The sequence below is a fragment of the Cololabis saira genome, chromosome 2, assembly GCF_033807715.1.
Source record: "Cololabis saira isolate AMF1-May2022 chromosome 2, fColSai1.1, whole genome shotgun sequence".
NCBI lineage: Eukaryota > Metazoa > Chordata > Actinopteri > Beloniformes > Belonidae > Cololabis > Cololabis saira.
The window spans coordinates 56,075,876-56,103,163 of NC_084588.1; the positions used below are offsets into that span (position 1 = coordinate 56,075,876).

A 27,288-nucleotide genomic window follows, 5' to 3' on the forward strand; every position below is an offset into this window, starting at 1 on the left:
CGCGGCAGAGCTCGCACTGTTGCGTCTCCGAGCAGAGTTCCCAGAGTCCGAGTCCAGACCCGCAGCAACCGCAGAGACCCGCAGAGACCCGCAGAGACCCGAGACCCGCAGCAACCGCAGAGACCCGCAGAGACCCGCAGAGACCCGAGACCCGCAGGAACTGCAGAGACCCGAGACCCGCAGAGACCCGAGACCCGCACACAGGTGAGACCCGCACACAGGTGAGTCCTGCACACCTGAAACTGTCTCTGACTTCTAACGTGAACGCGATGCGCGCCGCCGCTGCGCGGTGATCGGGTTCAGATCGATCTCTGATCAGAATATCTGGACCCTGAAGTGTCACACAGATGAGCAAAGGCCACATTTAGTTAGTTAGTTAATCTTTATTTCGGTCAATTATAAGCATGGAAATCAATAAGCAAGATAATAGACATTTACAGGTTTTTCTTTGGTGATTATTTTGACCGAAAAGGTCTGGGTTTGAAGCATAAAGATTATCTTACCTTTTAACATAATAGAATATGCAAAAAGAACAAATTAAGTATCACGAGGCTACACAAAATAATAATACTAATCATTAATATTAGCCTAATAACTGTAATAACTGTAGTAATAATAGTAATAATAATAATCATATTAATTAGCCTAATAACTGTAATAACTGTAGTAATAATATTAATAATAATAATAATTAGCCTAATAACTGTAATAACTGTAGTAATAATAGTAATAATAATAATAATAATAATAATAATAATAATAATAATAATTAGCCTAATAACTGTAATAACTGTAGTAATAATAGTAATAATAATAATAGTAATAATGATGATGATGATGATGATAATAATAATAATTAATCTAATTTCATCTCATGCAGGTGCACCTACACACACACACACACACACACACACACACCATTCTTCTCTGCTTTTTCTGCTTCTATAAATGTGTCCTTTACCTTTGCTTTGAAAATAACAGCTTATATGCTTTTATTGAGTTTGATAATTTAAGGTCGTTGTCTAATGAGTTCCACAGTTTTACTGCTAAAGCGGATAAACATCTGGATAAACGGATAAACATCTGCCCTCTGTATTAGTTCTTATTGCTGTTGTTGTTTGTATTAGTTCTTACTGTTGTTGTTTGTATTAGTTCTTATTGTTGTTGTTTGTATTAGTTCTTACTGTTGTTGTTTGTATTAGTTCTTACTGTTGTTGTTTGTATTAGTTCTTATTGTTGTTGTTTGTATTAGTTCTTTTCGTTGTTGTTTGTATTAGTTCTTATTGTTGTTGTCTTAAACGTTGCTGTTCTTGAGCTCATGTTTCTTTTGGGCATTTGAAAACGGTTCAGATCCGTTTCAGGTCTGATCAACTCTGAGACCTGCAGGAACCGGACTAGAGTCTGGACTCTGGAGGACTCGGGTCTGCAGGACTCGGGTCTGCAGGACTCGGGTCTGGAGGACTCGGGTCTGGAGGACTCGGGTCTGGAGGACTCGGGTCTGAGGACTCGGGTCTGGAGGACTCGGGTCTGGAGGACTCGGGTCTGAGGACTCGGGTCTGCAGGACTCGGGTCTGGAGGACTCGGGTCTGCAGGACTCGGGTCTGCAGGACTCGGTCTGGAGGACTCGGGTCTGAGGACTCGGGTCTGCAGGACTCGGGTCTGGAGGACTCGGGTCTGCAGGACTCGGTCTGGAGGACTCGGGTCTGCAGGACTCGGTCTGGAGGACTCGGGTCTGGAGGACTCGGGTCTGCAGGACTCGGTCTGGAGGACTCGGGTCTGCAGGACTCGGTCTGGAGGACTCGGGTCTGCAGGACTCGGGTCTGCAGGACTCGGTCTGGAGGACTCGGGTCTGAGGACTCGGGTCTGCAGGACTCGGGTCTGGAGGACTCGGGTCTGCAGGACTCGGTCTGGAGGACTCGGGTCTGCAGGACTCGGTCTGGAGGACTCGGGTCTGGAGGACTCGGGTCTGCAGGACTCGGTCTGGAGGACTCGAGTCTGCAGGACCCGGTCCTGGGTCTGGGTCTGGGTCCTGGGTCTGGGTCCTGGGTCTGGTTCTGGTTCTGGTTCTGGGTCCTGGTTCTGGATCATGTGAGAATCAGACAACATGGAGTTCTTGATCAGCTGTTTGTTATAAAGTTCTTGTAAAGTTCGTTGAGCCGACCCGATGGTTTTACTGCTTAGACTGACGACCTTGTTGAGCAAGTTTCTGTCTTTGACTTTCAAAGATTGAAACCACCAATTGAAAGAAAAAGTGATAACAGATTTGATAAAAGAACGATAAAACATCGTCATCAGGGAAGAATTCACCTGGAATTTAGAAAGTTTTCCAAGACAAAAAAGGCGCTGCTGCTTTTCTTATATATTGAGTCTGAATTCTTCCAAATGACAGTTTGTTGTCAATAATAGTGCCTAAAAATTTATAGGACTCAACAATTTCAACTTGTTCACCCGCAATCACTTTATTTACAGGAGAAGGCTGAAATCAATACACATGTCCTTTGTCTTTAAGACGTTCAAAGATAAAAAAGATTCCTCACACCATTTCAAAAAGTATTCAAACACAGGACCATGTGAGGCCCGGTTCCTGCAGAGGTTCTGGTCCCGCCCCCTGATGCCGGAGCAGAACCGGCTGGTTCTGGTTCTGGTCCCGCCCCCTGATGCCAGAGCAGAACCGGCTGGTTCTGGTTCCGCCCCCTGATGCCGGAGCAGAACCGGCTGGTTCTGGTTCTGGTCCCGCCCCCTGATGCCGGAGCAGAACCGGCTGGTCTGGTTTCAGGAATGTCCCTGCAGGTCCGGGCTCCTCCTCTGCAGCTGCAGCTGCTCCTTCGGGTTTTCATCCTGTTGACGGTTTGTAGGTAGCAGAGCTGCTGCCGGGTCAGGGTTCTGGTCCGGACCCGGAACTGGGTTAGGGTTCTGGTCCGGACCCGGAACTGGGTCAGGGTTCTGGTCCGGACCCGGAACTGGGTCAGGGTTCTGGTCCGGACCCGGAACTGGGTCAGGGTTCGGGTCGCAGTCCGAACCGCAGTTTAGAGGGTTGGAGCTGGACGTTGATGTGTTTGTCTCTTCAGAAGGTTGAGAGTGAGAGTTGAACCAGCGGCTCCAGCAGCAGCAGCTGATGGACCAGCGTTGTTGTTGTTGTTGTTGTTGTTGTTGTTGTGAGCTGCTGGTTCAGAGTTTCCCTCCGTCGGAGGATCCACTAACGTCTGAACACAGAGCTGCTTCTCTCTGCGGCGTCACGGCCAGGCTGACGCTGGTGCCTGGTACGGCTCCGCACCAGCACCAGTGACCCAGTTCCATCACAGACCCCCCCCACCCTGCTGGTCCCGTCACCCCCCCCACCCGCGGGTGCCCCCTCCCACCCCCCCCACCCACCACCACCCTGCTGGTCCCGTCACCCCCCCCCTCCCACCCGCCCCCACCCGCGGGTGCCCCCCCCCCCCCCCCCCCCCCCACCCACCACCACCCTGCTGGTCCCGTCACCCCCCCCCCTCCCACCCGCCCCCACCCGCGGGTGCCCCCTCACAAACTGGCTCCGCACCAGCACCAGTAACCCAGATCCACGCTGGGAAAGTGGGTCGCCTCCACATTTCAGTAGGATCTGATCGATTTATTGGACGCTGAAGGACGTTGGTGATTCAGATGTTTCAATAAATATAAATCATCACACGGAAGAATAACCGGCTGAAACCTACAGAGACGAACGACCTGGACCTTTAAACTCTTTGAGGTGGAAAGTAAACGTATAGATATTATCATGGAGAGAGTAAACTAATAACTCTTTACCAAAAACACACAGTTGATCAAAATTATTCAAGCTGGTAGTTGATGTTTTTTACTGATTATTGTTTTGCTTAAACATACATTTTATAAATAAACATGACACCTTTATTATTCGGGTCACTCTGGTTTTGTGTTTGCTGGTTTTGTGTTTGGTGGTTTTGTGTTTGCTGGTTTTGTGTTTGCTGGTTTTGTGTTTGGTGGTTTTGTGTTTGGTGGTTTTGTGTTTGCTGGTTTTGTGTTTGCTGGTTTTGTGTTTGGTGGTTTTGTGTTTGGTGGTTTTGTATTTGTTGGTTTTGTGTTTGGTGGTTTTGTGTTTGGTGGTTTTGTGTTTGGTGGTTTTGTATTTGTTGGTTTTGTGTTTGGTGGTTTTGTGTTTGCTGGTTTGGTGTTTGCTGGTTTGGTGTTTGGTGGTTTTGTGTTTGCTGGTTTTGTGTTTGGTGGTTTTGTGTTTGATGGTTTTGTGTTTGCTGGTTTTGTGTTTGCTGGTTTTGTGTTTGCTGGTTTTGTGTTTGCTGGTGAGCAAGTTGTACCAGGATGAGATGTTGAATGTAAGAATGGATTCAATGAGTGAACAGTAAACCAGAGTTAAAATGTCTTTTCTGATATTAAATGTCCTTAGATTCCTCAGCAGGTGGAGGCTGGTGTGCCTTCTTGTAAATAAAGTCTGTATGTGAAGGACAGGCAGGTGTGGATCTCCAGGTGTGTGGATCTCCAGGTGTGTGAAGGACAGGCAGGTGTGGATATCCAGGTGTGTGGATCTCCAGGTGTGTGAAGGACAGACAGGTGTGGATCTCCAGGTGTGTGAAGGACATGCAGGTGTGGATCTCCAGGTGTGTGAAGGACAGGCAGGTGTGGATCTCCAGGTGTGTGAAGGACATGCAGGTGTGGATCTCCAGGTGTGTGAAGGACAGGCAGGTGTGGATCTCCAGGTGTGTGAAGGACAGGCAGGTGTGGATCTCCAGGTGTGTGAAGGACAGGCAGGTGTGGATCTCCAGGTGTGTGAAGGACAGACAGGCGTGGATCTCCAGGTGTGTCAAGGACAGGCAGGTGTGGATCTCCAGGTGTGTCAAGGACAGGCAGGTGTGGATCTCCAGGTGTGTGAAGGACATGCAGGTGTGGATCTCCAGGTGTGTGAAGGACAGGCAGGTGTGGATCTCCAGGTGTGTGAAGGACAGGCAGGTGTGGATCTCCAGGTGTGTGAAGGACATGCAGGTGTGGATCTCCAGGTGTGTGGATCTCCAGGTGTGTGAAGGACAGGCAGGTGTGGATCCCCAGGTGTGTGAAGGACAGACAGGCGTGGATCTCCAGGTGTGTGAAGGACAGACAGGTGTGGATCTCCAGGTGTGTGAAGGACAGGCAGGTGTGGATCTCCAGGTGTGTGAAGGACAGACAGGTGTGGATCTCCAGGTGTGTGAAGGACAGGCAGGTGTGGATCTCCAGGTGTGTGGATCTCCAGGTGTGTGAAGGACAGGCAGGTGTGGATCTCCAGGTGTGTGGATCTCCAGGTGTCTGAAGGACAGGCAGGTGTGGATCTCCAGGTGTGTGGATCTCCAGGTGTCTGAAGGACAGGCAGGTGTGGATCTCCAGGTGTCTGAAGGACAGGCAGGTGTGGATCTCCAGGTGTGTGGATCTCCAGGTGTGTGAAGGACAGACAGGTGTGGATCTCCAGGTGTGTGAAGGACATGCAGGTGTGGATCTCCAGGTGTGTGAAGGACAGACAGGTGTGGATCTCCAGGTGTGTGAAGGACAGACAGGTGTGGATCTCCAGGTGTGTGAAGGACAGGCAGGTGTGGATCTCCAGGTGTGTGGATCTCCAGGTGTGTGAAGGACAGGACCCCCGTAGGGAAGCTGGTCATCGTTCAGGTGACTGAAGGAGGCCATGCAGGTCTAGATGTGATTGACAGGTACAGAGGGGAGGGGGGGCACAGAACCCACCCAGCATCTGCAGCAGCATCTGCAGCAGCATCTGCAGCAGCATCTGTAGCTGCATCTGTAGCAGCATCTGTAGCTGCATCTGTAGCAGCATCTGTAGCTGCATCTGTAGCTGCATCTGTAGCTGCATCTGCAGCAGCATCTGTAGCTGCATCTGCAGCAGCATCTGTAGCTGCATCTGTAGCAGCATCTGTAGCTGCATCTGCAGCAGCATCTGTATCAGCATCTGCAGCAGCATCTGTATCAGCATCTGTATCAGCATCTGCAGCTGCATCTGTAGCTGCATCTGTAGCAGCATCTGTAGCTGCATCTGTAGCTGCATCTGCAGCAGCATTTGTAGCAGCATCTGCAGCAGCATCTGTAGAAGCATCTGCAGCAGCATCTGCAGAAGCATCTGTAGCAGCATCTGTAGCAGCATCTACAGTAGCATCTGCAGCAGCATCTGTAGCAGCATCTACAGTAGCATCTGCAGCAGCATCTGTAGCAGCATCTGTAGCAGCATATGTAGCTGCATCTGCAGCAGCATCTGTAGCAGCATCTGTAGCTGCATCTGTAGCTGCATCTGTAGCTGCATCTGCAGCAGCATCTGTAGCAGCATCTGTAGCTGCATCTGTAGCTGCATATGTAGCTGCATCAGTATCAGCATCTGTAGCAGCATCTGTAGCAGCATCTGCAGCAGCATCAGTATCAGCATCAGTATCAGCATCTGTAGCAGCATCTGTATCAGCATCTGAATCAGCATCTGCAGCAGCATCTGCAGCAGCATCTGTAGCAGCATCTGTAGCAGCATCTGTAGCTGCATCTGTATCAGCATCTGTAGCTGCATCTGCAGCAGCATCTGTAGTAGCATCTGCAGCAGCATCTGTAGTAGCATCTGCAGCAGCATCTGTAGCAGCATCTGCACCAGCATCTGTAGCAGCATCTGTAGCTGCATCTGTATCAGCATCTGCAGCAGCATCTGTAGCTGCATCTGTAGCTGCATCTGCAGCAGCATCTGTATCAGCATCTGCAGCAGCATCTGTAGCAGCATCTGCAGCAGCATCTGCAGCAGCATCTGTAGCAGCATCTGCAGCAGCATCTGTAGCTGCATCTGTAGCAGCATCTGTAGCTGCATCTGCAGCAGCATCTGTAGCTGCATCTGTAGCAGCATCTGTAGCTGCATCTGTAGCTGCATCTGTAGCTGCATCTGTAGCTGCATCAGTATCAGCATCTGTAGCAGCATCTGTAGCGGCATCTGCAGCAGCATCAGTATCAGCATCTGTATCAGCATCTGCAGCAGCATCTGCAGCAGCATCTGCAGCAGCATCTGTAGCAGCATCTGTAGCTGCATCTGTATCAGCATCTGTAGCTGCATCTGCAGCAGCATCTGTAGTAGCATCTGTAGCAGCATCTGCAGCAGTATCTGTATCAGCATCTGTAGCTGCATCTGCAGCAGCATCTGCAGCAGCATCTGTAGCAGCATCTGCAGCAGCATCTGTAGCAGCATCTGTAGCAGCATCAGTAGCTGCATCTGCAGCAGCATCTGTAGCAGCATCTGTAGCTGCATCTGCAGCAGCATCTGTATCAGCATCTGTATCAGCATCTGTAGCTGCATCTGCAGCAGCATCTGTATCAGCATCTGTAGCTGCATCTGTAGCAGCATCTGCAGCAGCATCTGTATCGGCATCTGCAGCAGCATCTGCAGCAGCATCTGTATCAGCATCTGTAGCAGCATCTGTAGCAGCATCTGCAGCTGCATCTGTCATGGCTGGGATACGCTATGGTCAGATCTCACTGCTTGATCTGTTCACACAAATGTGTTTTTCTGTTTGCAGATTAGGCATCATGGGTAAAGCCTGCATGACGGCGAGCAAGTACTTCCTGTTCCTCTTCAACCTCCTCTTCTTTGTGAGTATCTCACGCTCTTAGTGTCACAATAAGACTGTGCCTTGTGAGGGAAACACAACTGGAATATAAAGTGGGATAAAATGGGATAACGAATATCTGCAGTTCAGAACAAACAAAGACATTTCCTACATGCAGATGTTGGCGGATAAAAAAGAGCTGGTCAAACCTGCTGTGATGTCATCAGTGTTTTATGAAGGTGAAGCCTCTTGTTAATGTCTGTGCAACCAGAAACCAGAGCTAGTAGAGTTAAAACCAGAGCTAGTTGAGTTAAAACTAGAGCTAGTTGAGTTAAAACCAGAGCTAGTTGAGTTAAAACCAGAGCTAGTAGAGTTAAAACCAGAGCTAGTAGAGTTAAAACCAGAGCTAGTAGAGTTAAAACCAGAGCTAGTAGAGTTAAAACCAGAGCTAGTAGAGTTAAAACCAGAGCTAGTAGAGTTAAAACCAGATCTGGTTTTTCTAACCGGAATATTAGCAATAGCCCGGTTGCGCTCGGCCATGTAAACACCAATTTGAATAACTTGAATTTGCTCATATTCCGGTTTTTAAAAACCCGAATATGATCCCTGGGTTACTCCTTTTCTAACCCGAATATTTTGTCATGTATAGCCTAAAAGGATATCCACATCAAAAGGAACAGGAATCTGTTTTCTGCACACGCTCTGTTCACAAGGAATGTTGGTCTTTTGAGTCCAGGAAGTTCTTCTAAACATGGAGAAACCAAGACCAGGAGGAGACTAATCACTTCATAAATGTAATGAAAGATATGAACATTTCTGCATTTGTAGACGGTAGAAAGTACCGGGATAGAAGATTTACAAGAAGGTGATCCAAAAGTTTCAGCAGGATTTGTAGGAACGCCAGACCAGATCAAGCTCCGCTGGAAGACGCTGGAAAAGGAACTTCTACTGGGCTGTTGATTATCCTCCTGTTGTTGTTGTTGTTGATTATCCTCCGTGCTGTTGTTGTTGTCGTTGTGGATTTGGATCCAGGAAGAAGAAGCAGAAATGAGGGGAATTGCATCATGAGGTTCTCCGTGCGTCGCTGGTTTGATCCAGATAAATGATTAATCATCATGGATACAGGGATAACCCTGTTACCATGGATACAGGGATAACCCTGTTACCATGGATACAGGGATAACCCTGTAACCATGGATACAGGGATAAACCTGTTACCATGGATACAGGGATAACCCTGTTAGCTCACGCATGGAAACACATTATTCCCATTGTTTCAGTAACCAGAATATTGATCGTAACCCCAAATTTGACTGCATGGAAACGTAGTCACTATCACTCAAGTGGAACACTAGTTTAGAATTTGAACCTTTATTTTGCTGCAAACACATATTTGGTTTTCACTGGAAACTGCTTCTGTCCCTCATTTAAATTCCCGCTAATTCCTTTTTGTTCCCTCCATTTTAGTGGGTAACGTCCCAGATTGTGATTAAGTCCATAAGAAAGCAAGATATTTGCTGTAAGCTGGTCTGGTAGATTTAACGAAGCTCTCGGGTTCATGATCTCAGTCCGCTGATTAATGACGGAGCAGATGACGAGCTGGTGGCCTGGTTACCACGGCGACTCATTTCCTCTAGCTGTGAAAGGGAATTCTGGGATGTGCAGTGATGAGCTTCTTAGCAGCTTTACAATCGCTGCTGGGCGTTTATATCTCTACACAACGTGGCAGAGCTGTTGGTCGGTTTGACGTGATTATTATGTTCATTTGAGCTGATAATACCTTTGAGTCTGTGTCCACAGCTGGAAAATAAACTGTAGTGAAACCTTTAAAAATGACGTGAGCATATTACATTTATTAATGAAATAGACCTTATTCACTCGTTGACACGTTATTAAAGGCCTTCGTCACACAAAATTTGCTTTTTGATATGAATCAGTGCTTAAAAAGGACCGTTCTGAGACGTCTCAACAAGAACAACAGATCCGTCCTGCTTGACCTTCTCTGACCTTGATGCCATTAACAACAACATACAGCTACATGTAAAGAGCCAGTTCAGTCAGATGAAACACTACAGTTCCAGCTAATTCTATTGATTCATTGTAACATTGTTTCATGTTCCCTGCAGTTGTCTGGACTCGTTATCCTGGGCTTCGGACTGTGGCTCCTGCTGGACAATCAGAGCTTCATCCTGGTTATCAGTAAGTGCCTGAGGAGGTTGATGGGCTGTTTTTGTCAGCTAAATTAAGTAAATGGGTCATTTTCAGGATCAGTTTGTTGAGGATCAGTTTGTGGTTCACATTTCCTGCTGAATTAAGTTTTCTTGTTGTTGTTCTCTTGAAGAAGGAATGAAAATGTTGCTTCCATTGCTGGACTGAGGTGAACGACAGATAAATAAACCTTTTATTATTTGTACTAGCGGTCGCTAGAGGAACCGCTGGTCTGTACATATATGTACACACATGTATATGTACATACATGTATGTACATACATGTATGTACATGTACATGTATGTACATGTACATGTATGTACATGTATATGTATAGAGCCACTTTACTGCTCAAATGAAACACTAGCCAGTTCCAACTAATTATATTTCTTGTTTTTTTTACCTTGTCTGCACACATATTAATGGTTAATACCATGCTGGTAAGAACTTAAGGCATATATATATTTTTTTTTTGGGGGGGTGACATCCGCTGCTAAACCAGGAAGCAAGAACACACATGGAGGCGCGCGTCTAGCCCTGGAAATCTGCAAAAAAAGAAAAAAAAAACAGACACAGACAGACACGAAACCAGCACGGAACCGGCCAAAACATGAGCAGCAATCGACCCAAATCTCGAGATCCGATCACAGTCTAAGCTAAGCTACCGCTAACTAACCCCAAAAACTACAGAGCAGCATGCAGGTGAACAAGCCGATGTGTGTGTCTGTGTGTGTGTGTGGATGTGTGTGTGTGTGTGTGTGTGTGTGTGTGGCTCTGTGTGTGTGTGTGTATATGTCTGCTTGGCTGTGTCTGTGTGTGTGTGTGGATGTGTGTGTGTGTGTGTGTGTGTGTGTATATATCTGCGTGGCTGTGTGTGTGTGTGTGTGTGTGTGTGTGTGTGTGTGTGTGTGTATGTGTGTGTGTGTGTGTGGATGTGTGTGTGTGTGTGTGTGTGTATATATCTGCGTGGCTGTGTGTGTGTGTGTGTGTGTGTGTGTGTGTATATGTCTGCGTGGCTGTGTGTGTGTGTGTGTGTGTGTGTGTGTGTGTGGCTCTGTGTGTGTGTGTGTGTATATGTGGCTGTGTGTGTGTGTGTGTGTGTGTGTGTGTGTGTGTGTATATGTCTGTGTGTGTGCGTGCGTGTATATGTATATGTGGCTGTGTGTGTGTATATACCTGTGCGTGCGTGCGTGCGTGCGTGCGTGCGTGTAATAGTCCTATCATCCTATATGTGGTTCATGTTCGACCCTCCAGCTGTCGGGAATCTTCAGACTTTGGCTCCTCCAGAGAACATTTCCAGTGTTTCAGTGAATTCAAGCAAATATGAGCTCTAAAAATTGAAGATTTAGTCAGATTTCTGTTGTGCGTCTTCGTTTACGCTGCTCTGATGATACTTATACTTCCTTTTACACTTCTACTGGAATCTCACGTGCGTTAACTTCATTTTATACCAGATTTATATGTCAAGCTGTTTTAATATTTAACAGCTAGACTGGATATGTGTTGCAGATATCCGCAATTCAATTCATCCTAGTCAAAAAGAGCATTTCAGATATCTACAATTGCATTCTTCCTATCCACAATTGTAATTTCAGATATCCACAACATCATTCTGCCAGTCATGTGTGTGGGGTTTCTAATTACAGATATCTACAATTCAGTTGCAGATATCCGTAATGTGGATTACAGATATCTGCAACTGAATTACGACTAGCTGTAATTCCAGTTTAAGATGTCTACAATTTAATTCTGACTAGTCATAATTCAAGTTCAAGACATCTTTAATTCCCCTCAATTCATGATATCAACATCGTCCTTTTTAGATATCTTAAATTAAGTTTTGACTAGTCAGAACAAAGTTGTAGATATCTCAAACTGGAATTACGGATAGTCCTAATTTAATTGTTATAATCAATATATAATCAATAATAATCAAGTTATAGATATCTTGTAATTAATTTTAATTAGATATATCTCAAATGGGAGATATCTTTAACTTCCATTCTGCCTAGTCAAAATGTAATTACAGATATCTTGAATTAGAGTTTTGACTAGTCAAAATGACGTTTTAGATATCTTGAATGACAATTCTGACTAGTCACGATGTAATTACCACTAGTCAAAATGCAGTTGTAGATATCTGCCATGTTAATTCCGGATAGCCAAACCTAGCCATTAAATGTTAAAACGGCTTGCCATAGATTTGTCCCTGGTAGATGCTGAGAAACATGCAGGACACAACGTCCTCTCAGAGGAGGAACCTCGGGGACAATCCTGGACCAGTGAAAGAGACAACTTGTTTCTCTGAGCGGTGAATCAGCTGAGTAGAATAGAATACTTTATTGTCATTATACATGGGTACAGTGAGATTAGTGAGTAGAATAGAATACTTTATTGTCATTATACATGGGTACATTGAGATTACTGAGTAGTGACCAGGAGTCTCAGCAGTTTCTCAGAGCCGGCTGAAATGAGGAGGAGACAGAGCAGCCGTGTCACAGCCAAACACAGAGACGACTGATGCAGCACTGCAGACACACGAATGAATCAATTAGAATTTCGGGGGGGGCTGGGGGGTCGGGGGGTCAGGGGGTCGGGGGGGGATGTGGTCATTGACTCACCGCTGCAGCGCCGGGCGGCGAGGGTCGGGGGGGTCGAGGGTCGGGGGGTCGGGGGGGAGGGGGGTGGGGGGATGTGGTCATGTGATGCTGATGGAGGCGGCCGGCGGAGGACAGAGCAGCGTTGTTTTGCACATCGATGTCACTGACGTTGAACCGTTTCTGAGGCCGTTGTGGCAGGAGTGATGTCATCAGACCCAGGAGTGATGTCATCAGGCCCAGGAGTGATGTCATCAGACCGCTGGTGTCTGGTGGAACAAAGCTGAGTCAGAACAAGCGCTGATTTCAGCTTTTATATCACCCCGTCGGACCACAACCCCACATTTCAACCTCCTTTGTTGGCCTTTTCCTCTGCTAATGCTCTTATCAGGGCTGAGGATCCATTCTAAGATTCAGAATCGATTATCAAGATTTGATTCGATTCCGATATTGATTTGGGTTAGTGTTATTAAAACTGTTTTTTGAGCTGTTGCATGAATGATATGACTGTAGTTCTGCAACATGTTAATACTAGTATTATATTGAGATTCAACAGCAAGTATTGCAGCTAATGATGCTGTAAGGGACCAATCAGCTCCAGAATGCTGATAGAACTGCTTTCAGAAACATCGTGGGGCAGAATTACCAAACACATCCAGGGAGGAAACAGAGACGGAGGAAATCACTTTTAGTTTTTATCATTTTTGATAATTTGGTTTTTAGCATTTTATGCAAATGTAACCTCAAGACAGTATATAAAGTAATGAAATATAGACAATTTATGCAACTATTTATTTTATTGTCCTTTATTTAACCAGGTAAGACTCATTGAGATTAAAAATCTCTTTTCCAAGAGCGACCTGGCCAAGAGGGCAGCATAAGTTACAACAGAAAACACAACAAAAAACAACAAACAGCAATCACACTGTAGTCAGGAACACAAATTACATACAACATAAACGGTTCCATATAATTTGAAAACTTTTTGGCACCATTTGAATTAAAAACAAGCACATTGCCCGAGAGAACTAGTTTCTCGATCCTTTAAAATTGATGTAAATTCCCCCAGAGTGATCAGTTCAGGTAATCTCAGATCGTTCTGTATGTCATTCCATGACCGGGGAGCAGCGTAACTGAAGGCTTTTTTCCCAAGTTCAGTGTTGGCTCTAGGAACGAACATGGGCAGAACGTCCTGTGAGCGTACGCTGTAAGGATTAGAGACTCTACACATGTAAGAACATAAATAAGAGGGAACCAGCCCAAGAAGAGATTTATAAATGAACGCTAACCATCGAGAAAGTCTGCGGGCAGATAGAGACGGACAATTTGCAGTTGCATACAAAGTGCAGTGGTGAACAAGATTTCCACATCCTGTAATAAAACGTAGGGCACAGTGATATACAGTGTCCAGCTTTCTCAAATAAGTGACAGGTGCGTTCATAAACAGCAAGTCTCCATAATCCAGTAAAGGAACAAACGTAGTTGAAATTAAATATTTCCTAACGTGTAGGGAAAAACAAGATTTATTTCTAAAGAAGAAACCCAATTTCATCTTAAGCTTACAGACCAGCTTTTCTATGTGTGGTTTAAAAGACAAGTTCTCGTCAATGATAATTCCCAAATACTTATATGTTTTGACTGTTTCAAGTTAAACTCCATGAGCAGTTAATATTTTTGGAATACTTAATGGTAGCCGTTTGCCATTTGAAAATAACATCACCTTCGATTTACTTGCATTTAGGACTAGTTTAAGCTGAGTCAGATGGGACTGAACAACATCAAAAGCAGACTGCAAGAGTTCAAGAGTTTGCACTACAGAAGGGGATGAACAATATAATACCGTATCATCTGCATAAAAATGGAAAGCAGCATCTGATACATTGTCACATATATTGTTTACATAAATGCTGAACAGCAGCGGTCCTAATATGGAACCCTGAGGCACCCCCTTTAATACAGGGAGGAACGAAGAAGAGGAGCCAGCCAACTGGACGCATTGGGATCTGTCAGACAGATAGTTAGAGAACCAATGAATGACATGCCGAGATAAACCAATCCTGTGCAGTCTATCCGCCAAAATGGTATGGTCGACTGTATCAAACGCCTTTGACAGGTCAATAAATAGAGCTGCACAGTATTTCTTGCAATCCAGTGCCTCAACAATATCGTTCACAACTTTAATAGCAGCAGTTATTGTGCTATTGTGTTATTTAACTATAACTGAAAACTTTAACATGTTCATATTTTTAAACATATTTAAAGGGAAAAACATGGTCTGGTCAGAGGATGTTCTGGTTCTGGTCAGAGGATCCTCCGGTTCTGGTCAGAGGATCCTCTGGTTCCGGTTCTGGTCAGAGGATCCTCCGGTTCTGGTTCTGGTCAGAGGATCCTCTGGTTCTGGTTCTGGTCAGAGGATCCTCCGGTTCTGGTTCTGGTCAGAGGATCCTCCGGTTCTGGTTCTGGTCAGAGGATCCTCTGGTTCTGGTTCTGGTCAGTGGATCATCCGTCACCGGCGACCCGGATCAATTTTCCAGCGGTGCTGTGACTCTTCGGTCCACCCTGGTTCTGGTTCTGGTCTGGTTCTGTCTCCGTGTCGCTGAGCAGCAGATCTTTACTGGATGAACCCGGTTGACCCGGTTGACCCGGTCATGTGTTGGAAACACATCGCCGTTTCCAGCAGAACTTTGACGGTTGTTGGTTCTGGTTCTGGTTTCCAGCAGAACTCTGACGTGTCTGTGTTGGTTCTTTTCCAGACGACTCGGTTCCGGTGAAGGCGACCTGCTTCCTCCTCATCACGGCCGGATCTTTGTCGATGCTGATGGGCTTCGTGGGCTGTTTGGGGGCCGTTTACGAGATCCGGGCCCTGCTCGTTCTGGTGAGTCCTGGACCCGGATGGTTTTGGTTCTGGTTCTGGTGAGTCCTGGACCCTGCTGGTTCTGGTTCTGGTTCTGGTTCTGGTGAGTGCTGGACCCGGATGGTTCTGGTTCTGGTGAGTCCTGGACCCGGATGGTTCTGGTGAGTCCTGGACCCTGCTGGTTCTGGTGAGTCCTGGACCCGGATGGTTCTGGTTCTGGTGAGTCCTGGACCCGGATGGTTCTGGTGACTCCTGGACCCGGATGGTTCTGGTTCTGGTGAGTCACATTATGAGACAGAAACGTCACCAGCGTCATGAGTGACACCTGTGGTTACAATTAGTTTGTAACCGTCAGTATTTTCTTGTATTTTACCTGTTTTATATTCTAACGTCACACTTAAAAGTAACTCCACTTCTCTGTCACTCCAAACCACTCTGGTTCATCTTGGAAGTAACTGGAAGTAACTGGAAGTTACTCGTGTTTTTTCCACGATTCTGATTGGCTAGCATGACTTTATCTTCTCGTTACACTGCCCCCTGTAGGTTTGGCTGCTCATAGCACCTTAACAGATATTTATGCAGGTTCCTGGAAATTATGGGATTTTTCAAAACATAGAGGGGGCAAATATCTGTTTTTGTAAATACCTGGCACGTGGAAACGTGGCCTTACCGCCACCAGCTTCAGCTGGTTATGATGTTTCGGTGGTGACAGGAAAAATGAGCCGTGTGTTTAGGCAACGCCGGGTTCGTACCAACTGCAGACTGTTTTGGTGAATAATGGAATAATGAAACAGGAAGTGATGATGACTCGCCTTCAGCATATGTGTGTCAATGTGTTTTTATTCATGCATACCTACCTACCTCTCTGCTAATGACCTGCACAGACGATTCAATTCAATTCATTATTCATCACAAATATTAGAACAGCCATATTTTCATTGGATGCAAAAAAAGCATTTGATAAAATGTATTGGGAATTTCTATTTTAAGGACTCAGAAATGTGGGTTAGTGAATCATTTATTCATTCGATGAAGATTCTTTACACATCACTGATGGCAACAGTCACCACAAATGGATTGATATCCCAGCGCTTCACGCTTCATAGGTGTACAAGGCAAAGACATTCCCATCTTTATCATCCATATGTATAGAACCTGTTGCAGCAGCAATACAGCAAAACATTTGACACACTTGAGACGTCCAGCTCAGTCGGGCCAGTAAATGTCAGCGGCGGAACCAGCGCCGAGCAAAGTGTTCTTTTGGAGGCCTGTCTCTGTGTGTAAAACATTTATTTATATCTATATGTATGTATGTATGTATGTATGTATGTATGTATGTATGTATGTATGTATGTATGTATGTATGTATGTATGTATGTATGTATGTATGTATGTATGTATGTATGTATGTATGTATGTATGTATGTATGTATGTATGTATGTATGTATATATCTGTATGTATTCCACGGTCTGTGTGAATACTGGATTCTGATTGGCTGGCAGGTGGAGGTTATCACTTATAACCGACACCTAGAAAACAAGTTCGGTCAAATTGCCTGATAACTTTAATATCATTGCGCTGGATCAACTGCCAGGTGGTAACCACGGCAACGGAGATTCAGAAAAGAAGAGCCGGCTACCCCAGGATGGTAAAGACCAGAAGTCCGGCAAATCTGAACATAGCATATATATATATATATATATATATATATATATATATATATAAATATAAATGTAGCTTAATAAAACGGTTTAGGAAACTATCTGTGGACTTTGATTCTTTGAAACAAATATATTTCCTGTTTGTTACTGTAGCATAGCCGAGCGGAGCTGAGCGGACTAGAATATCTCCCGTTGCTAAGTCGTATCTCAGGTCCGTCCTAGTTACTGGAGAATCAACACTGTGTCCATTAAGGAGCTTATGGGACGGTAGTGATTGTTCCAGGTATTAGTCAGACCCTCAGGTGTTAAAAAACTACCAGGTTCTTATGAATAGAATAGAATAGTAGACTTTATTGATCTCCCAGAGGAGAAATTCAGTCGTGCAGCAGCCAAAACACACACACGCTTTATACAAAAAATGTAAAATAGAAATTACCATAAATAGTTAAATGATAAAAAAGAGCAATATAAAAAGTAGAAAAAGACTAAGTACAAGAGAGAAAAAAAAGTAGTAAACACCAAGTAAACGGATGATAATTACAAGATATTTACAAATATTTCCAAAAATACGCGAGGTATTAGTGGTTATCGCACTTTTAAAGAGACAGGTTTATTGCACACGGGTGGCTACTGTTGCTTATTATACAGTCTGATGGCTGTGGGGATGAAGGACCTGCGGTAGCGTTCCTTCTTGCAGCGCGGGTGGAGCAGTCTTTGGCTGAAGGAGCTGCTCCCACAGAGCCCTCAGCAGGACTGTAGTGATTGTTCCAGGTATTAGTCAGACCCTCAGGAGGTAAAAAACTACCAGGTTCTTATGGGACAGTAGTGATTGTTCCAGGTATTAGTCAGACCCTCAGGAGGTAAAAACTACCAGGTTCCAACGGCTGCAGACGAGAGGTTAAATAGTTGCTCAGCTGCTCAGCTGTGGCTTGTTATAAAACTAATGATTTCAACTGAAAACACATTAAAGCATGTATATATATATATATATATATATATATATATATATATATATATATATATATATATATATATATATATATATATATATATATATATATATATTATTGGAGTAGGACGGTTGAACAGATGTCTCACATAAAAACGTGTATCTGTGTCTCACTGCTCTTCCTCAGTACTTCACCTCCCTCCTGCTCATCCTCATGGCCCAGGTTGTTGCCGGCGTCCTCATCTACTTCCAGAAGGATGTGGTGAGTGATTCACTCCTCACTCACAAGTAAACATCCATCTTTCTCATCTTCACTTCCCAGTTTCCTGATTGAGTGACACTTGGGAACAGGAGTCACCAATCCTGGTCCTCCAGGAATGGTGACTCCTGCTTGGGGACAGGGGTCACCATTCCTAGTCCTGCTTGGGGACAGGACCTCAGAGACGTGGATCTGGACTCTGCTGCCCCCTGCTGGTCACGTTGAGCCATCAGAGAGGCTTTGATCATGAGATTTATTTTGAAACAGTAGAAATACAAGACAAGAAATGCTGATTTATGCATTTTATTAATATTTCTATAAAATGTTTAGTTTTGTGGCTCATTTTTTTTACCATTTTAACATGTTTATCGTTTCTGTCATCTCAGTTGCTTTTAACTGCTTAAGACAGTGATGTTGAATGTCAAGAATCAATGGAAAATCACAGGAAGGATAAATGGAAAATCTTAAATATTTATTTTGACCTGATGAAGATGATTGAAAAACGTTCATTCTTTTCTATCTCAGAAATCTGTCCGTAGGGTTTTTATTTTACTTTATGTTCCAGCACAGATCTGCAGGAAACCTGAACTATTAAAGAGAAGCCTGGACAATAAAACAAGACCCCAGATATTAAAATGAGACCTGAGACATAAAGAGTCCTGGCTGATCAATTAAGACTTGAGAGATAAAACGATACCTGGGTGATAAAAACGAAAGGTCTGCGATTTATAGAGAGACCTGCGCAATGAAACACTGACTCCTGTTTAACTCCAGTTTAACCCCAGTTTAACTCCAGTTTAACCCCAGTTTACATCCTGTTTAACTTGTCCAGCGGAGTGTGAGTTATTCTGGATCTCCAGTTTAACTCCAGTTTAACTCCAGTTTAACTCTGCTGTTTTCCAGCTGAACGACGAGACGTCGAAGGTTGTGACGAAGGTGTTGGACGGTTACCGTGGAAACAACTCCAGCACAGAGCAGGCCTGGGACTTCGTCCAGCGGAGTGTGAGTTATTCTGGATCTGATCTGAGATCAGACTCAGCTGCTGCTTCATACTTCTGTAAATCCATGAGTCAAATAAAACGTGTTGAAATTTTGTGTATGGATTTAACCTTCAACATTTTTCCTGGTGAAATATAATGGCAGAAGTCTGTTCTGATTGGTTAGCTTCCATGATGACACTCTACCCCTCCATTTACCAACAACTCTGCTGTAATTAAAGTGTTTCACAGGACATGTAACTATGAATAATAATTATTTTGTTTGTTTTTATTGGGTTTTGGATTGAAGAGGTGCCCTGAACGATGAGGGTGACTTTTCCAGCTCAGCCAGACCTGGGGCCTCATTTATAAAGCTTGCAGCACAAAACAGGGCTTGAAATATGAGACGCCACCTTCTACGCAATGGTTGGGATTTATAAAAAAAAACGTAACGGGAAAATGTGCGTATCTCTACACAAACTTTGATCCTAGCGCACAAACATTTTGAAGATATGGGGAACTGGCGATGCAGATGGTGAGGTGGTGAAATGAAGTCAGATTCATGTCATACTTTTAATGTCATCACATATCAGACTTATAGATCCATGTACACCCAAGCCGGCAGAGTTATAGATCTATGTGTTCCATAAGTTGATATATCATACTTCCATCTTCAAATGGTATGGAGTGGTGAATAGCACCAGAATGATTATTTATCGTGACTGGGTGTGTAACAACAGTCTAGTTGCTGAGTAAGAATATAAATTGCGTGGTGACAGCCGTGCGTAACGCTGCACCATGGATGCGCTGGCACTGCTTGAAGATCACGTAAATGGATCAGGATGGAGAGAGTATTAAGGGACCATGAAGATTTCTTGGCCCAAAAATAAGCCGATTTTGATTCCCTAGAGCAGTGCTCTTGGATCTATGTGCTGAACTGGGTCCAGTGTTAGACAGACCGACCCGCCGGAATAGGCGGGTCGACCCGCACTCACATTGCTATAAGGGCTCCGAGCAAAAATGAATTTGTCTATGTGAACAGTAAAAAATCGCATTCAATAAATGTACAAGTCATTTGTGCCTCAAACATGGTTCTGACAAATTTATTGGCACGGTGGCTCGACACATGACTCATTCATCCTGACACACAGCCGTGCAGGAAACCAGCTGCAGGTGGCACTGCGCGTGATCAGCAGGCTCATTCATTTGACCATTCATGGTAGAAAGTGGGCGTGTAGAGGGTGGGATATAAGGAGAATTCACCTGCGCAAGCTTCCAGCTGGACTGTGATTTATAAAGAGAACATATAACGGTTTTATAAATTAGGATTTTTTTGTGCGCACGCCATTTTCGGCTTTTGAGTGTGTAGAGAAAATCCTTTTCGGGACCTCCACATAATTCTAAGTTTTTCCTACCCCACATAGTCTTAAGTTTTTCCTTCATCCATGAACTTGAAGAAAAACACAGGAGTCAGGTATCGGCTTATGTTCTGTCCAAATACTGTGCAGGTCTTTATTGCAAGAATTTACAATCAGCATCACGCACAAGAGAGCCGGCAGGGTCCCGGTACCGACTCTGAAAACCTGTGGATTTTCACTCATCTCTTATACTGTACAATCTGCCTTATTTATGCTCTTTTAGACAGTTTCCTGCCAACAGGCCCCTTTTTAACTATGACATCACTGGTATATGGTACCATCTAGTGCATATATATGACTCTTCCCTGTTCCTATCTGTTGACATTTTGGCCCTGCATCTTATAAGTCTTCTACAACCAACTTCACCTCTCTGACGCTCATCTTTATCCGCGCTACAGCCTGGTTGGGGACCTACTGCGTGTGTGCGCGCGTGGGTGCTTCTCACGGGGGCAATCTGCCCTGCGAGAGAGTCACACACACACACACACACACACACACACACACACACACACACACACACACACACACACACACACACACACACACACACACACAGCCACATGATAAAGATGATAAAGACACCCACACCCACACACCGTCCTTTTCCTTCCTCCCTTAGCTTAAAGTTCATTATAGATCATTCTGAAGTAGAACGTTCCCAGCGCTAGATTTCAAGCAAATGACTGTACATACATAAAAACAATTCCTCTACAAGCGCACGTACACTTTTAGTATGAATCCTATGCACTCTTTTATAAATGAGGCCCCCGATCTTTAGGAGTGAGCTGTACAGCCTGGTGTTCTGCCGATCCTTGCTCCCCGTCGAGAAATGCTACTTTGTGGTTGTGCGCACAGTCGATTTTCAAAGTTTGATTGCCACGCCCATCCTTTCTTGCTCGATGTAAAATTGATAATATGGGATGTTGAGTATTTTAACCTTGAAAATACACTACCCATGACATGAATTGCATTACACTTTGTGAACATTATACGACAAAGAGAAAAAAAACCCAATTCTATCTCTTTATTTGATATTAATTCAGTCATTGGCCTTTATTTAACCAGTCAGGGGCCTCATCTATAAAGCTTGCTTGCGCAGAAAAAGCGCCTGAAAGTTGCGGAAGCCGCCTTCTACGCAAATCCTCGGATCTAAAAAGAAAAAACTAACCGAAAAATCTGCTTATCTTTACGGCAACTCAGACCCTCCCGTAAGAATTAACTTAAGACACGGGGAACTGGCGACGCAGGGATTGAGGTGGTGAAATGAAGCCAGATTCATGTCATACTCGTAATAATGTCATCACATATCACAAAATATATCAGACTTAAAATAATAAAATAATAAAATAAAATAATATAGCGCTGATCGTGTTCCTCTGTGTGTGAAGCTCAGTCAGTCAGGACTCTGGTGCTGCTGGAGCTGCAGCCGCGGTGCAGGACACGCCGGGAACCTCCTTCACCGCTTTAGGACAGAACAAATGAGGGGCTGCGTTTAGGGAGCCCCACGGAGCCCCTCATTTCTTCCCTAAAGGGACTCAGATTTGTTTTCATATATATGAGTTTTACGGGCACGTGAAACCTTTACGTGCGGGTGTATGGTGCCTAAATTATGACCCCGCGTTAAAACGACGCAGAGGCTACGGCGTAGGGTACGCGGCGACGTGCACCTACGCCGTAGGCTCTGCGTTGGTGACGCAGAACCATAAACCCGCCCTGAGCCGCTCTGAGGGGAGACGGGAGAGGAGGAGGAGGGGGGGGGGCTGCGGGGCCGTTCTCGTATCGCTTTCATAGTGTCTTGATAATTTGCAATTTAAGGCTGTTCAGTTTTTAAACTGTAAAAAGTAAGGAGAAAATAAACATGATTTTGAAAAGACGGGGGGACGTGTGTCCCCCTGTTGCACCGGGGAACTCACGGCGTTCCGCGCAGCAACGGCGTGCTGCCACTCACTCGCTTTATTTTATACTATTTATTTTTCTACTTTTACTGTGACCACAAAATAATGTGGTTTTCCTGTCCTCCTCCTTATCAACAACATCTAGATCTCAGATCTCAGTGAAATTCAGTGGCATGGTGGCTCGACACGTTCATTCATTCATTCTGAAGCCAAACAGGTTGCAGGAAGCCACTGCGCATGCTCAGCAGGCTCATTCATATGCAAAATGATTCCATTTTCGGTAGAAAGTGGGCGGGATACCAGGCGGATTCACGTGCGCAGCCTTCCAGCTGGACTGTGATTTATAAAGAGAACCTTACGTGGAAGTCTGCGTGCACGCTGTTTTATAGATCCGGATTTTTTTTTGCGCCCGGCATTTTCGGCTTTTGAGCGTACGTGCACTTTTAGTATGACTCCTACGCAGTCCATTTTAAATGAGGCCCCAGGTCATTAAGAACACATTCTTATTTACAATGACGGCCTGGAAAGAAACAAGGACCACTTGGGGGAAAGGAAGTGGGCTAGGGAGTAAAACACAGTAGAATTGTAGCTCTTCAAAGGTAGAAAACAATTAGGTAGCATTTTTTGAAGAAGCAGCAGAAATCAGCAGAATACCGGTCCTGACCCTGAGCCGGGGGTGTAAACCTGTAAACCTGAGCTGGTATCTGACCTGTAATACTGAGCTGGTACCTGACCCGTAAACCTGAGCTGGTATCTGACCTGTAAACCCGTAAACCTGAGCTGGTATCTGACCTGTAAACCTGAGCTGGTATCTGACCTGTAAACCTGAGCTGGTACCTGACCCGTAAACCTGAGCTGGTACCTGACCCGTAAACCTGAGCTGGTACCTGACCCGTAAACCTGAGCTGGTACCTGACCCGTAAACCTGAGCTGGTATCTGACCTCTTAAACTGAGCTGGTACCTGACCCGTAAACCTGAGCTGGTATCTGACCTGTAAAACTGAGCTGGTAGCTGATCTGATGTTTGCAGATGTCGTGTTGTTACAGATGTCGTGTTGTGGGTGGACCGGCCGCCAGGACTGGAGCAGCAACCTGGTCGTAACCAACAGCTCCCAGCTGCTGTTCCCCTGCTCCTGCCACAACGTCTCGCTGGAAACTCCTCCGTCCTCCGGAAACTTCTCTGACGGCGGTTTCTGTGAAGCCCAGAGTCCCGACTGGCCCGTCTACGACGTGGTGAATGCTGTTTCCTGGAGGGGGGGGGGGATGTTTCCTGGGGGGGGGGGGGGGGGGGGGGGGTGTTCTCTGTTTTAATGGGGGGGTTCTCTGTTTTATTGGGGGGGTTCTCTGTTTTATTGGGGGGGGGTTCTCTGTTTTATTGGGGGGGTTCTCTGTTTTAATGGGGGGGGGGTTCTCTGTTTTATTGGGGGGGTTCTCTGTTTTAATGGGGGGGTTCTCTGTTTTAATGGGGGGGTTCTCTGTTTTATTGGGGGGGTTCTCTGTTTTAATGGGGGGGTTCTCTGTTTTATTGGGGGGGTTCTCTGTTTTAATGGGGGGGGTTCTCTGTTTTCATGGGGGGGTTTTCTGTTCTAACGTCCCTCTCCTCCATCAGGGATGTGCTGCCAGCGTGGAGAGCTGGCTGACCACCAACATGGGCGTCGTCCTGGGCATCAGCGCCGGCGTGGCCTTTATCGAGGTACGTTTCCTTCACGGAGGTTCATTTCCTTCATGGAGGTTCGTTTCCTTCACGGAGGTACGTTTCCTTCATGGAGGTTCGTTTCCTTCATGGAGGTACATTTCCTTCATGGAGGTTCGTTTCCTTCATGGAGGTACGGGTTAGGGACCCTAGTGGACCCAGACCCTGGTGGTCTGGACCCTAGAGGACCCAGACCCTGGTGGTCTGGACCCTAGAGGACCCAGACCCTGGTGGTCTGGACCCTAGTGGACCCAGACCCTGGTGGTCTGGACCCTAGAGGACCCAGACCCTGGTGGTCTGGACCCTAGTGGACCCAGACCCTGGTGGTCTGGACCCTAGTGGACCCAGACCCTAGAGGACCCAGACCCCGGTGGTCTGGACCCTAGTGGACCCAGACCCTGGTGGTCTGGACCCTAGAGGACCCAGACCCTGGTGGTCTGGACCCTAGTGGACCCAGACCCTGGTGGTCTGGACCCAGGACCGAAGACATGCTCATGTTTGCTGGTCTGTTTCAGCTGCTGGGGATGATCCTGTCCGTCTGTCTGTGCAAGAACGTCCACAACGAGGACTACACCAAGGTTCCCAAGTACTGACCCAAGGACTTTACTGAAGTACTGGACCAGGACTGGACCTGGACCTGGACCTGGACCTGGACCTGGACCTGGACCTGGACCTGGACCTGGACCAGGACCAGGACTGGACCAGGACTGGACCTCCGCAGAGGAAACCAGGAAGGAAGCAGCTCTGAGTGTTTGGTGACGATGGAAACAAATGTAAAATATGAAAGGTGTTCTTTGTTTCATTGGATTTATCTCCTGGGGTTATTTTCCTTTAAGCACTTTAGAAAGGTTTTAGTTTAGACATTTGGAGCAGTTGTTGAAGATAAGTTTGGATGAAGAAGGCTGAAGTATGGCTGCATCCGGATTTCCTTCTTCCTTTAAGATGTTTAGCTGTTTGTGAGTCCGTGGAGATGTGAGGAAGGTTCTGGAGATGCAGCCTGACCTCTGTGTTTCTGCAGCACCAGTTGGATGCTTTTACTACTTTGTATATAATTTCAGCGCTTGTTTTTATGAATTTGATCCCGATAGATTTGTCTCTGTGTTAGCTTTCATATCTGAATTCCTGTTTCTTCTTTGACTCTTGGGGTTTTTCCTTCAGGACATGAATAGTAACGTACTAAAGATGCTCGTTTCGTAGGAAGGCCTTCACAGTGACTTCTAACCCTGTTTGATTTCTGTTTAAATGTAAAACTGACAAATTAGTTTAAAGCCAGAAACAGTTTTTGGAGAGATGCATCTTCAGACAACAGTATAATAATTAGATTTGAGCAGAGATGTTTATAAGCTTTTATTCTTTTTATGTCCAGAAACTTTCTGTTAACCTCATACTGGTTTCTCCATGAACTTCAGCTGTAGCCCAAGAGTCTTTTATTCTGCTTCATTTTGTTAATAAACTCATTAAAGTCATTTGGTGTCATTGTCATTTACCTGCTACTGCAGTTCATCTGCTGACCACTAGGGTTCCTCTGCTGCAGTGGCGGCCGGCCAGTAGAGGGCGCCAGGACACCGCCACGCCACTCACCACAACCATCGAAGAAGAAAAAGAATTATTCGAAATATATATATATATATATATATATATATATATATATATATATATATGTGTCTCTCTGGGCAGGCTGGCCTCTCGCCGGGTGGGGGTCGTTGGTCTGGGGGGGGGGGGTGGCGGGGCTTCTCTCTGCCGCCACTGCCCGATTTCCAGTTCTCGTGCGTTTCCATGTGTTTTTCGCGTCTTGGATAATATATATATTAATAAAATAAATATATGTGACATATTTAAAAATATCCATCCATCCATCCATTATCTTACCCGCTTTATCCCTTGCGGGGTCACGGGGGTCTGCTGGAGCCTATCCCAGCTCATTTTAGGTGAGAGGCAGGGGTTACACCCTGGACAGGTCACCAGTCCATCACAGGGCCACATATAGACACACAAACCATGCTCACAATCACACTCACGCTCACACCTACGGGCAATTTAGAATCATCAATTAACCTAATATGCATGTTTTTGGACTGTGGGAGGAAGCCGGAGTACCCGGAGAAAACCCACGCAAGCACGGGGAGAACATGCAAACTCCACACAGAAAGACCCTGCCGGGCCTGGGAGTCGAACCGGGGACCTTCTTGCTGTGAGGCAACAGTGCTAACCACTAAGCCACCGTGCTGCCGGTGGCTATATTTAAAAATATATCATATATATTTTATTTCAAAAATGCACGCATATATGCTTTAGGGTTAGGAAAAAAGGGTTAAAAAATACCAACAGGTCACCTGATGTGTCATCCTTTGTTTTATATACAGTATATGTGTATTTATATATATATATATATATATATATATATATATATATATATCTTCTCATCGACTCCCTGGCAGAAGAGATATTGTATCTCAATGGGACTTTCCTGGATAAATAAAGGATAAATAAAATAAAATATAAAGAAAAAATGCCCGGATTTGTCCTCAAAAATAAAGTTATAACTTTATATTCACTCCTCTTGCCTCCTCAATTACTTTCCCTTATTGGCAAGAAATGCATTATGGGATACGTTGCCATCTGAAGTTTACAGTACATATGACTCCTCTTGATGCATAATCTATAAAATGGGCGGGACCATCTGTCATGGTTTTGGTGTTTAGTTCCTGTTTTATTTTGAAAGTCTGTGTCCTTGTGTTTCAGTTCTGTTTCGACTTCCTTTGTTCCATCTGCCCTGATTGTCGTCACCTGTGTCTCGTCAGGCCTTCTGTGTATATCTGTCTGGTCTTTCCCTTGCCTTTCCCTTGATCCCTGCTGGTGTGTACTGTTCCTTCCTCCATGTTTCAGGTCTGGGTTTTGGATTTAGTCATGTTCTGGTTTTTGCAATCCTGCTCAGCAGTGCTTTTAGTTTAAGTTAAACATTTCCTGTCTCCTGGTCTCCTGCATCTGGGTCCTGTCCTCCACACTGGTGACAGAACAGACCAGCATGGACCAGCAGAGGAACACACCACTCTCTGGGAGAACTCCCACTGAGAGGCAGAGAAGACTATGTCCTGTATGGAGGTGAGTCCCCCCTTTTGGGGAAGGTTCCTGGCTGGAGGTGAGGAGTCCCCCCTTCTGGGGAAGGTTCCTGGCTGGAGGTGAGGAGTCCCCCTTCTGGGGAAGGTTCCTGGCTGGAG

General features: G+C 45.4%; 1 protein-coding gene across 4 annotated transcripts; it reads left to right on the top strand.

Annotated features, from left to right (window-relative positions):
* On the top strand, positions 1-25,536 carry LOC133418605 (CD82 antigen-like). 4 transcript variants are annotated; one of them, XM_061707408.1, is made up of 11 exons: positions 12-68; positions 125-204; positions 7,527-7,599; positions 9,683-9,755; positions 15,116-15,237; positions 18,016-18,090; positions 18,991-19,089; positions 23,425-23,610; positions 23,987-24,070; positions 24,586-24,695; positions 24,726-25,536. In XM_061707408.1, exons 3-10 carry the CDS (start codon positions 7,537-7,539, stop codon positions 24,661-24,663), a joined length of 780 nt encoding a protein of 259 aa, XP_061563392.1. In that variant the 5' UTR covers positions 12-68; positions 125-204; positions 7,527-7,536; the 3' UTR covers positions 24,664-24,695; positions 24,726-25,536. The 4 variants fall into 4 exon arrangements, with proteins under 4 accessions (XP_061563376.1, XP_061563366.1, XP_061563392.1 ...); XM_061707400.1 differs by having other exon boundaries at positions 13-68; positions 125-221; XM_061707392.1 differs by having other exon boundaries at positions 1-221.
* The last annotated feature ends 1,752 nt before the right edge of the window (positions 25,537-27,288 follow it).

Excerpts from the sequence above, each read along its gene's own strand:
- LOC133418605 (XM_061707392.1), top strand. The coding sequence starts at position 7,537 with ATGGGTAAAGCCTGCATGACGGCGAGCAAGTACTTCCTGTTCCTCTTC. Across the intron at positions 15,238-18,015 it reads TCCGGGCCCTGCTCGTTCTG|TACTTCACCTCCCTCCTGCT; the intron begins GTGAGTCCTGGA and ends GCTCTTCCTCAG. Across the intron at positions 19,090-23,424 it reads GGGACTTCGTCCAGCGGAGT|ATGTCGTGTTGTGGGTGGAC; the intron begins GTGAGTTATTCT and ends GTGTTGTTACAG.